At 39.5% G+C, this 11,935-nt stretch overlaps 1 protein-coding gene across 1 annotated transcript; it reads right to left on the bottom strand.

Moving 5' to 3' along the window:
• Nucleotides 1-850: 850 nt before the first annotated feature.
• On the bottom strand, nt 851-11,930 carry zgc:172076. The gene is made up of 9 exons (XM_058400853.1): nt 11,459-11,930; nt 9,207-9,253; nt 8,675-8,873; nt 6,208-6,368; nt 4,034-4,166; nt 3,734-3,890; nt 2,240-2,363; nt 1,961-2,150; nt 851-1,595 (listed from the first exon to the last, which is right to left on the bottom strand). Exons 1-9 carry the CDS (start codon nt 11,490-11,492, stop codon nt 1,435-1,437), a joined length of 1,206 nt encoding a protein of 401 aa, XP_058256836.1. The 5' UTR covers nt 11,493-11,930; the 3' UTR covers nt 851-1,434.
• Nucleotides 11,931-11,935: the final 5 nt, after the last annotated feature.

Consider the following 11,935-nt stretch of genomic DNA (forward strand, 5'->3'; position numbering starts at 1 on the left):
CTGTTTATTTATTACGGTTTCTACACCACATTTACTACGCTGCTTTAACTTTGTGTCATCCTTGTGTGAAAGAAGTAGGATGTTTCTGAAAATACTTTAATTTCTTCCTTTTGTAATTAGTGATGATGATGATGGTGATGATGTGTAAGACCACTTGTGCTGGAACATTTCTTCTTGTTCCTGTGTACTGAGGTAATGAGGGTTAAATGTGCAATGCTTTTTGTTGTATTACTGTAATTCTGACACAAACACGGTCCCTGACTGCACACATTTCAAGAGAGTTTGTCAAGTTTGCCTATTTAAAAACGGTTTGAAAGTATCTTTCAGAGGTTTAAGCTGTGATCTGATTAAGCTGATCCTTGAGGAGCGTGGTGTTTTATGTTGTAACGGTACATTTCCTGAGCAGATGCTTGATTATGCTGCCTTAGCGGACGGAGATGCTTGAAGATTTTGGGAGAGACAGCGGATTTACTTAAAATGCAACTACCACCCACCCCCCCACACCCCCCTCCTCCTTTTCCCCTCTAGTCATTTCACCACTCTACTGCCCCCGCACTCCCTCCAATCAGTGTAGTACTGTACATTTCTCAGTAAAGTCTCAGTAGGGTCATAAAGGTTCAGTCTCACTGGTGCACATTAAAGCTTACTTGAAATAAGATTCCCAAGCCAAAATGTCTGGTGTCCTTTTTTTTTTTTTCATTATTTATTACAATTCAGTAATAATTGTAGGTCATTTTTAATGCTGTCGAGAGTTGATTTCCTAAATCTCCATTCAGGATTTTTTTTTTTTTACAGCAGTCACGTGAGGTGTGCTGTTACAGGGAAATAATCCACAAGGTGTTGTGGTGGTTTATTTATTAAAGAACAAAGGATTGTATCTGCTAAATTACATTTAATATCATGAAACATCCACAAAACAAGTTAAATTACATACAATCATTCTCATTTCTTCCCCTAGTTCTCTCTCTCTCTCTCGAAATTAATATGACGAAAATGTGATGTCACTCGTCACATAAATACTGTAAAAGCCCTCTATATGTGAGACCCCCCCACACACACACAGTGGAAAACTTAACAGGAAGAAGAAACAAAGCACTAAATGAATATTTCCTTACAGAAATGCAATATTTGTTTTTTTTATTCTTAAATAAAAAATGTAATCATTAGTATTTTTAGATTACATCTGGCATAAATCCTTGAGGTTTTAAGAGGTTGCTCTATAGAAACGATTATGTATTTGTATGAGTGCATTATTATACCTTAATGCACCTCCAATTCCAGTCAAATTAAAAGAAAATGAGTCAAACATTTATTTCCAGTACACTGTGGGATTGCACTATGGGATTTAACTACGGATAGATTTGTGAGCAGGGGTACTGCGGTGTACAACGCGTCTCGTCTTCTGTAAAACGTCCTGTAGCTGGATCGTGGGCACTACTTCTGCGCAGGCACCAGGTCATCAATACCCGCATTGTCCTCCAGTCTCTTCTCAATCCTGATGAGAAGTTTAACCCCATCGACCACGAGCTGCGTAAACTCCACCTCTGTGAGTCCGATGGTCTGTTGATTGCTTATTTTGTACAATCCATCGGAGTCTGTGTAGAGAGAGAGAGCGTGTATCCTATTAACTGTATTATTATATTTTTTGTTTTCATTACATTTAAATAACATGCATGGTGTTACGACAAAAAGAAGCAACCTTATTTATTAAACAATTTCTTTGTATAGGGGAAATTTAAAAAGATATACCGAGGAATATAACAGTGCTAGGTGGTTCAGTAAACCGTAACTCAAACCAGTTCATGGCTAAGGCTCACTATGTATTCTGCTGTTTTCATGGTTAACCAAATTCTACAGTCCTGTATCAACATTTAATGCTGCTAAGTGATACTTGAACGAATGAGCAGGTGTACATGTTCCTAATAATAAAAGTCAGTGGTGATTGTATGTAGTTCCGTACTGTCTGCCTCCATGCGAAGTCTCAGTCTGTCCAGGATTTTGTCCAGATTTTTGTGCTCAGGCAGGTGTATCAGCCTGATGGTGACTATGGCCTTCAGACCGGTGCCCACCTCTGCCGGTGAGCTTACCACCCAGCCCAAGTGAGGCTTCCAGATAAACGGGTGCCTGAGTTTATTATATATTGCCTCCAACTGAAAAAAAAAAACATGGACATAAAACACAGTGTCATGTGTAATAAACCTTGTCAGAGGAAGCACAGGTAGTCTTAACCAAGTCTCACCTTTACTAGATTGATGCATACGGATGCAAATGCCTCCTGAAGATTGGCATCACTTCTTGAAGACACCAGTTTCAGATGGTCCTCCATGTTCACCCAAACTGCCAGGCTCCCATTCTCACTCATCCTGTAAGAGGGTAAGATGCATACAGACATGAAGACAGGAAGAAAACAAGGATTTCTATGGTATATTCTTAGAAGTAAAGGACTTGTCATGGTGGGATATTTGGAACCAGTGTCAGACCCATAGCATATCAGCCATTCAACAATTTCACTCCATACGCTTTCAATTCTGTCGTAATATTAATTACCTCTATTGTATAAACTTTAATTTAGAAAAATGTTGCTGTCTGAGGGATGTAAGCTGATGAGGCTGAATTTACAAATACACAATGCCATGTTTTATAGAAACTAATCGGAATGGAATCTAAAAACTATGTACAGAAACATTTCTAATTGTCAAATGTTTGTGGACACCTGATCCACTGTCTAGATTTACACTGCTGTAGATTTACACTTTTCCTTCACTGGAACTAAAAGCCCCAAACCTGTACAAGCATGTCCGTGTACCTGTGCACCAAGAAAACTACATAAAGGCATGATTTGCCCAGGTTGGAGTAAAAGACGTTGAGTGTACTGCACAGAACCCTGACCTCAACCCTAATGAATACCTTTAGAATAATGTAGAATGGTGACGCTGTGCCAGACCTCCTCAACCAACATCAGTGCCTTGCTATTGTAGCTGAATGAACATACATTACCACAGTCCACAATCTACGGGAAACCCTTCCTAGAAGAGTGGAAATTGTTATAAATGCTAAGAGGCACTAAATCTGCACTGGGATATTCACAAAGCCCATATGGGTGTGATGGTCAAGTATTCATGAACATTTGACCAAATAGTGTATATTGTTAGGATTGGGCTAGGGAAAGGGGGTTTATGGAATGGATAAGGTCTGTACATTAGGTACGTGTGTATAAAAAATTGGGTTGGAAATGTTTCTGAAACCTGTCCATCACATCCATGCTCATATGGTGTTGCAGCTGCTTGGAATTCTGACATATGGAAACATGGAATTTTTAAGGGTTCTCCAGAGGAACAAACTAAAGAACCTTTAAGAGTTTTAGATTACAAAATGTATCCATGTGCTTAGCTGTTATTGTTATCACTGTCGAGTCCTACAGTAGAATTTCATTTGGTAAGGTCCCAATATTAAGAGCCATAACGATATTCACACATTTGCTGTTTTTGTTGATTATTTATTTATTTATTAGTTAGTTAGTTAGTTAGTTAACAGTTAACATCTAGTGATTTGAGACTTGCCAGTCTAGACAATGTTGTGTAAATTATTCAGTATTAAACTTTAGTTCTGGAGGATGGTTTGCTCCTTTAATATTAGCTAGTCTAATAAATATGAAGCAATGTAAATTTATTTCTAATTCATTCTAAATATTCAGGAAAGTATAGATCCATGACTGGAGTTTGCTGAGTTTTACCACAATGCCCGTGCATCAGGCCAATCACGAGCCACACCAATCTTCATTAATGTAATGGGCGGGGCATCCAGGATGAGCTCTTTATCTTCTGTCTCTTGGTTGAGCTCATCCATTGAGAAAAGCTTGCCAGGGAGTTCTTCACTAAGTTGGTCCAGAGCTGGAAAACCAATCAGTAAAGCATTTGCTAGTATGACTTTCTAAAAAAAAATTCTTTAAAAGAAGAGATTGTCATGCTCTACATGCTTTATGCTGACTCATTTAACACTTTTTTATTTATTTTTTTCCAATCTGTTGCAGCACCTTTTGTGGCCAGTGTGTGGAGTTGTCTTCGCTCCCCTCGGCTGCAGTGTGTGGGGAAGCTGAAGTCCTCGATACAGCGAGAAATGCTCACTTCACAGCTTACAGCATAGGCTTGGTCAAAGTCATCACCTCCCTACACACACACACACACACACTCACTCAAAGGGTCTCCAGTGACATACTAATAAGATACATATTTCCACATGAATATCCATCATATGACTATGATGTTCCTAAGTACATGAGGAATGCAGCACCATGGGATGCTGTTACGGGAAAATAATCAACAAAGGGGTGATGTCATGTGTTACCACAGTGACGTGAACATTTCCTTACAACACTGACGTGATTTATTACTCATATCCCACTGCGAATGCTTTTTGTACTGATTAAAGCAATTGATTAAAGAATTAACCAATTATTTTTTTATTATTATTAATTATCAAATGAGGCGCCATACTTTTATAGTTTGTTTTATTGTGCAGTATGCTTCTGCAAAAAAAAAGCTTCTCTTTTTCTATTTTGCACAAAAGTCCTCTGATATGAAGATACAACCATGACTGCTGAAGATACTACTCTGGTTGCTGGAGACTCTTTCATATCAGTTAGTATGCTTCTTTTGGTTAAATATATGTAGCTCTTGCTATTCTACTTGCCAGAAGACTAATATTGATGAATTGGAAACCTCCCTCTCTTTCTCAAAGGATTAGAAATGTTTCATTCATTCATTCATTCATTCATTTGGTCAAATTGTCAAACAAGATTAGACATTCATTAAGAGGTTCTCCTAATGCATTTGGGAAAATATGGAGCCCTTTTTTCCAGCTGGCTAAAAGGATAGATTTTTCACGCTCCTTGGACTAACATGACTTTCTCAGATTGGCAGAGTGCTAATATCATGTTTTGTGTAGTGGGGGTGATGGTCTGGTCATTTATTTATCTATTACAGATACACTTGTATGTCTTTTGGTTTATTTTACTTTAATTCTTATTTATTTTAATTATTTTTTTCTCTCTTTTTCTTCTTTTTTCTTCTTTTTATTCTTTGTCTTATAAACACTGACTAGGCATAACATTATGACCACCTGCCTAATATTGTGTTGGTCCCCCCTTTTCTGCCAAACCAGCTCTGACCCGTCATGCACTGTGTATTCTGACACCTTTCTATCAGAACCAGCATTAACTTCTTCAGCAATTTGAGCAACAGTAGCTCGTCTGTTGGACCGGATCACACGGGCCAGCCTTCACTCCCCAGGTGCATCAATGAGCCTTGACCACCCATGACCCTGTCACTGGTTCACCACTGTTCCTTCCTTGGACCACTTTTGATAGATACTGACCACAGCAGACCGGGAACACCCCACAAGAGCTGCAGTTTTGGACATGCTCTGATCCAGTCGTCTAGCCATCACAATCTGGCCCTTGTCAAACTCTCTCAAATCCTTACGCTTGTCCATTTTTCCTGCTCCTAACACATCAACTTTGAGGACAAAATGTTCACTTGCTGCCTAATATATCCCACCCACTAACAGGTGCCATGATGAGGAGATCATCAGTGTTATTCACTTCACCTCTCATAATGTTATGCCTGATCGGTGTAAAATGTATCTATAACTCTTAGTTCTTACTAATGTTGTTTTGGCAACTGTTTTGTTTTGTAAAACCGAATTAAAAAAAAATATTTGGGGCACTTCCAAAAAGTGGCACCAGAATAAATCATTTGTCTATTGTTAGAAGTTTGTGTGGCGTGGTCAAGAGAGCATAATAACACTAGCCAATCTAGGGTGTCTGTGAGCTCATGTATGTTGAATAGAGCAGACAGAGTTGTCCTCTAGATGTGTTACACTGCCCTGTGATGCTGCAGGAGCAGCAGTTGGGGAAAAAGGGGGGTTGGCCGCTTTCACATGTTTTAGAGGAAGCATGTGTTAGTCATCACCCTTGGGTGTATAACTGAGTAATGCTGGCTGGTGGGTGAGAATTGGCAAGTTTATTATTACAGTCTCAGTTCACATGAATTGTCTGCCATAAAAGTCACTATGAATAGATTGATATAAATCAGGGAGTGTCTGCTGTAAAAAAAAACCCCAAAAAACCTTATGATTTGAAAATGCAACAGCGCTGTGGTATAAGATAACATATACTGGAACAAGTAGTGTAATATAACTAACACTCACCTTGAGGTTATCATAATTGAAATCACTCCTTTGTGTAATGTGACCAAGCACCCTGTAGCTGTGGTAGGCTTCAATGACGCGGTCAAAAAAGTCACAGAAGAGAATGTAGGATTGGGCGTCGCCGGCTAAACAGCCTACAGACAAGGGCCCTGTGCTTGTTCCTATGTCACAGACAGAAATTGACAAGATAATGCAGTTTCATCTGCAAAGGTTATCATAGTTTATGCAGTAGAATGTATGTGCTTACTCAGCCTCATGTGTTGGAGGTTAGGGAACTGTTCAACTTACAGTTACTTAAGGCCATCAGGCACAACTAAGAGCACTGAGAAGTCTACTGAATGAACTGTGAGTGCCTTGGTACTTGAAATGCTGAGTGATCACACTCATCCAATACCAGTTTAGACTGCAGTGTATCAGGATATAAGCTAAGGATATCCCAGCCTTGCGAGTATTATGCAGACACTTGACAAAACTACATAAAGTGACTAAGTAAACTACCAGGCCACTACAAGACAGCAGAATAGCTTCAGTTCTTCATGTCATCAATTCTACAAGTCTCTTTAACTTTAAAAGAACCAAACCAAAAGATATTCACTTCACCAGCATTTTTATGCCAGTGTTTGAAAGAGTTGTCTAATAACTCCAGTGACTGCGGTGAATGTAAAGACCATAGCATATAATTTAGATAATTTTCCTGCTAATCAAACCATTCAATCAGCCCTCATGCCCTTTGGATGGGGGTGGAGTCATCTTTTAAGAGACCACTCCCATCAGGATAGAAATGACAACAGAGCTAGTTTTTTTTTTCCTTTAATTTGTCACGTGCCTGTAGAGATAAGATAAACTTGCATCCACCATGATTTCAGTGGTTTTCTTTATAATCAAGCTCAAAGTTTGACATCCCAATTAGCATACAATTTTCTTTTCATTGTCTGTACCACTTATCCAATCTATCCTCGGGTCATCGGGCATCAAGGCAGGATACACCCTGGACAGAGTGCCAACCCATTGCAGGGCACACACACACAATCACACACTACGGGCAATTTAGAGACTCCAATCAGCCTAGAAGCATGTCTTTGGACTGTGGGAGGAAACCCACCAAGCACAGGAAGAACATCCAAACTCCACACACACAGTGAGCGGGAGCAAGACTCAAACCCAGGACACTGGAGGTGTGAGGCGACCATGCTAACCACTAAGCCACCTTAAAAGGCTCTAGCCTCCACTGTGACCCTGATCAGTAAAGAGGAATCCGTATCAGATCCGATAAATGAAAGATTGTATATGATTTCAGATCCTATCCACTGATAAATGTTGTGCTGTGAGCGTAAGTCGAACATCACGGCACAGCACTCGATCGCACGTGAAGCACCATGCCTTTGATACGTTCTTGCACATAGCATGCTTTGTTTCTAAGAGGATGGCAGAATCAGTGCTGCCAGCTTGAGATTAGTATCATGTAGCATCCGATTCTTATGGATTTCATTCTTTCATCAGATTAATAAAAAAAAGGGGGGATTTTGGTTCGTTACCCTTACTGAGAGGTTAGAGTAACCTGAATATATCTTATAAAGATATCTAATGAGTCTGGAGGGCAGGTTGAGTTGGGTTGTTTTTTTGTTTCTGCTCATTTTTTCCTTTCTTTTTTTCCCTTTGGATAGTCGGTTCATTTTCGAGATAAAGTTTCCATCTGGAGACTTTAAAGGTTCTGTGTGAAATTGTAGAACTAAAGGTTTCTAAAGAAGCCAGAATCATGTACCATCTAAAGAGCACTTGATTTCTCTTCTAAGACTATATTATAAAACACATCTACCTGGGAAAAGTCATTTTGGAACATGTTCTTCAAAAACAATCTGGTAATTACGAGGTACGTGATGTGAACCGTAGTGGTGCTGAGATAGTTATGAGTCATCTTTCCTACACACCATGAGTGTGTTTTGATCTTACACAGAGCAGCAAGTGTGATTTTTCCGATGCCTACTGAGAGCCCTTTGTAGGTAAATGCAGTCGTCCGGTGGAGTGGTTCTGAGCTGACACATGCTGGTATGCAAAGAACATATATATTTTACATGATGTCTGCAAAACAATCTTGTGTTCTTACTTTACCTGATTCATCTCATGAACTACACAATTTTCCATGTTACAGAGAAATCAGAAGCTATGAATTCATCTCTCCTGAAGACTTTCCTGTGGTGGAAAACCTACTGCCTCCTACAAATCGCTAACACTGGAGACTCCTTCTATAAGTGTTAAATAAGCATCTTACAGAAAGATTTTATTGATAACAAGCGACACAGTTAAATATCGGTTTATTTGTAGCCTTCAGGTTATGTGGAGCATCCTTCGTACAAGTCCCTGTGAATGAGTGGTTACTATAGAAACAAGTGCCTTAATATGAACCTGTGGTTTGAATGACAGAAGGCACTATTGTCAGAATAGAAAATTAATTCTACGACTATCTCACCTGGGTCCTCCAGGCCTGGGCGAATAATGTCGTCAAAAATGACTCCACTCTCAGTGGCCCGGTTGAACTGGCGCGTGTACATGTGCAGATCGAGCACACGGGCCATGCAGGTGTAGTTTCTATCCAGACTTGGGAACTCTTCTTTCGGACAGCCCCTCTTCAGTTTCAGCTTGCTCATGGGGTCTGGAGGGATCAGGCTCTAAAAAAGAAACGGTATGGTAAAAGGAGCTTATAACAGATTTCAGAGCATGAGTATTATGGTCCTCATTTTGCCTGCCAAGACTGCATGCTGCAGGAGTGCTTTGGCTATTGTTACGACATGTTTTATATCCAGCACTATTGTGGGAGCTACTGTCAAGGTTGCAGATGGAGTAAAGGTGGTAATCCACTCAATATCATGATGACTAGAACAATGCTGCTGCTTGGCACTGCACTGCAAACTTTTTATTTTGCATAGACCCACCACAGCATGGGACTTTCCTCCTGTTTTGCAATGTAAAGTGCTTGGTGTATTTTCTGTGAAGGGGAATACCTCAAGCACAGGCCTGTACTTTGTCTCCAAGGGGTACTCCTTGGGAGCTGAAAGAGATGATTAATGTTAGCAAGAGCAGCCATGCATGAACACAATAGTATGTAATAGCATTTCTCCTGATCTTTTGCTGCTCAGACTGTATATATAAAAATGTGGGTTAAAAATATCTTTCAATTTGAGGTCAGTCACATGTATAGGAATTACAGCCTTCTTTGATTTAATGTCCCATGAGCCAAAAGCATCTAGTAAAATTATACCACATGTGTACTTGTTTACAGTTTGTTGCAGGTCTTTTGCAAGTCTGCAGAATATAGACATGACCAGCTCCTTTTTTTTTCTTGGTTTCCTGTTTTGTTTTGGGGACTTTTTGCCCTGAGTCTTGTTTTCAGTAAGTGAAAGGAACTCTAAATGGGGGTTAGTGCAAGAGAGTCAGTTACTTCAGTTCAGCAGCCAGTCAGATAGTTCTGAAAAATCTTATATTTGCTTTAGTAATGCTAAATGCTTGATTTATTCTCTCTCTCTCTCTCTCTCTCTCTCTCTCTCTCTCTCTCTCTCTCTCTCTCTTCATATTAAACTTTTGAGTTTGTAAGTTTCCTAAACTACCCACAATGCTGCTAATTTTGTCATTGGCAGAAATTAGCCCCTGCTTCTTTATCTCTATCTCCACCTAAAGAGAATGATGCAGCAGAGCTTTACTCCTTTGGTCTTTTCAGCTAAATTCAGAATAACTGCGATGTACAGCTGTGTTGTATACTGGAAACCTTTATTCCTTATGATCAGTATTGTTGAATATTTTGTTCTCCTCATGAATAGGGGAAGTGGTAGCTCAGCAGTTAAGGTGTTGGACTAATGATTTGAAGATTGTGAAACCCTTATCCCTCAGTTGTATAAAAAATGAGAAGTCGCTGCGAGTCACTCTGGATAAGGGTGTCTGCCAAATGCTGTAGATGTAAATGAATGCCCTTGTATCTGTGTTAGCAGGACCAACTTTGCACAGGATTCATAAAAATACAGCAACCATTAACACTAATCACATCACAAATGTTTCAGGCTAACGTTCCTGTGGAGAAAGGTTCAGGCCAGAAAAGATTTGTTTCCCTGTCCTCCAAGAACCTTCTTTTTCGAACACGCACATGTGACCATATTTTATTAATTGAGATAATTGGCAGTTCTTCAATCTTTCTTTTCTGCCCAATACATTTTCACGCAACCAGTTCTCTATAATCATATATCTGTACCACATCACACAACTTCATATCTAAGCTTTAACGGGTGCTGCTGTATGAATGAGAGCTAACACTCATCACTGTAATCTAACCATCGCTACAGCTGTCCACTGTATTTAACAAAGCATTGTGTTTAATATCAGCTAGTACAAACAGTTGGTATCATCAGTTATTATCATAGCTGACATTTTATTGGGTAAGCTGTGGTCAGTTAGACTCCATGTTATCCTCACATTCCTTGGTTATTTGGTGAATTTGAATCAGTGACTAAAATCAGGATATAACTGAAAATAGGTCTTTTATATATCTTCTATTTGAAGTAATGAACTAAAACTTTTACCAGAGTATATATTTAGATCTGGCACGTTTACCACAACATTTCATTGGTTCTGTTATCGAGAGACAACAACTCACACCTAATCTCTCTTCGACTGTGGCTGTGTGTGCAAACATGTTTGGCTCTGACCTCTCAGGAGGTCAGGAAAACAAGATATCCAAAATCTGTATCGCTCCAGAATACAGTGATCTCTGTATTTGAATCTGTTAAAACATAATGATGTCAAAATACACAAATCTACGCCTGTGATAAAACTTGAAATGTTTTACATGATATAATGATCCAGGTCTGAAATCTTAACATTATTCTCTCCAAGATTTACAGATTTGGTATTTTAGATTTGACACATTTACCACAAAGTATCTGTGTCTCTGAACCATTCGGTGATTCTCTTATTGAGTGACAACAACTTGCACCAAACCAACATCTGCTGGATACCGTAATATCTCTTGTTCACAGACTATTCAGACCATGACATACAACTGATCATTGTCCAAATAATTACGGTCGCCTTAAATGCAAACTCAAGTTGTAATTCTGGGTTTCCTTCACCCACACGCACATCAACGTTCTCAAATAAAAGCTTTTAAATCTGAATGTTAAAAAACGTCATCAACTAACGCACAACACCGTAGGCACAATATCTACAGCCACATGTAGCGCTGATGCAATGCAGAATGAAGACTTACGCTTGATCAACCATTCTTTCTTTCTCTTCCACATCCTTTCTCGTCAGCTGTGGAGTGCACTGTGTACGGACAGGAATGAAGCACAAGCTTGTGACAAGTGGCCTTAAAATTGAACAAAAGAGCTATGAATAGCCAGGGGGTCTCATCATCCGAGTGCTTGCTATCCTTACCTCCCTGAGACCCGAGCATGCTAGTGTCATGTTGCTCGGCTGTAACAGTAGCCTATTTTAGACAGCTGTATAACATTTTATTTTGGAACCTCATGAAGTCACGATTAGCACCATTCTGGAACTATTCTGTCTCATTAAGCACTTCTGGAAAACAATAACTGCTTGGTCATTAGGACTAATTTGTAGTAACCTTTGTTGTTATTTCATCTACAAACTAATGGGTTAGACAGGAAAACTCTTTCAACTGCTTTGGGGCACGAATTTGCAAGGCTTGAAGATTCAATAGCACTGCTAATGAGACAGAAGT

The sequence above is a fragment of the Hemibagrus wyckioides genome, linkage group LG10 (genome assembly GCF_019097595.1).
Source record: "Hemibagrus wyckioides isolate EC202008001 linkage group LG10, SWU_Hwy_1.0, whole genome shotgun sequence".
Taxonomy (NCBI): domain Eukaryota; kingdom Metazoa; phylum Chordata; class Actinopteri; order Siluriformes; family Bagridae; genus Hemibagrus; species Hemibagrus wyckioides.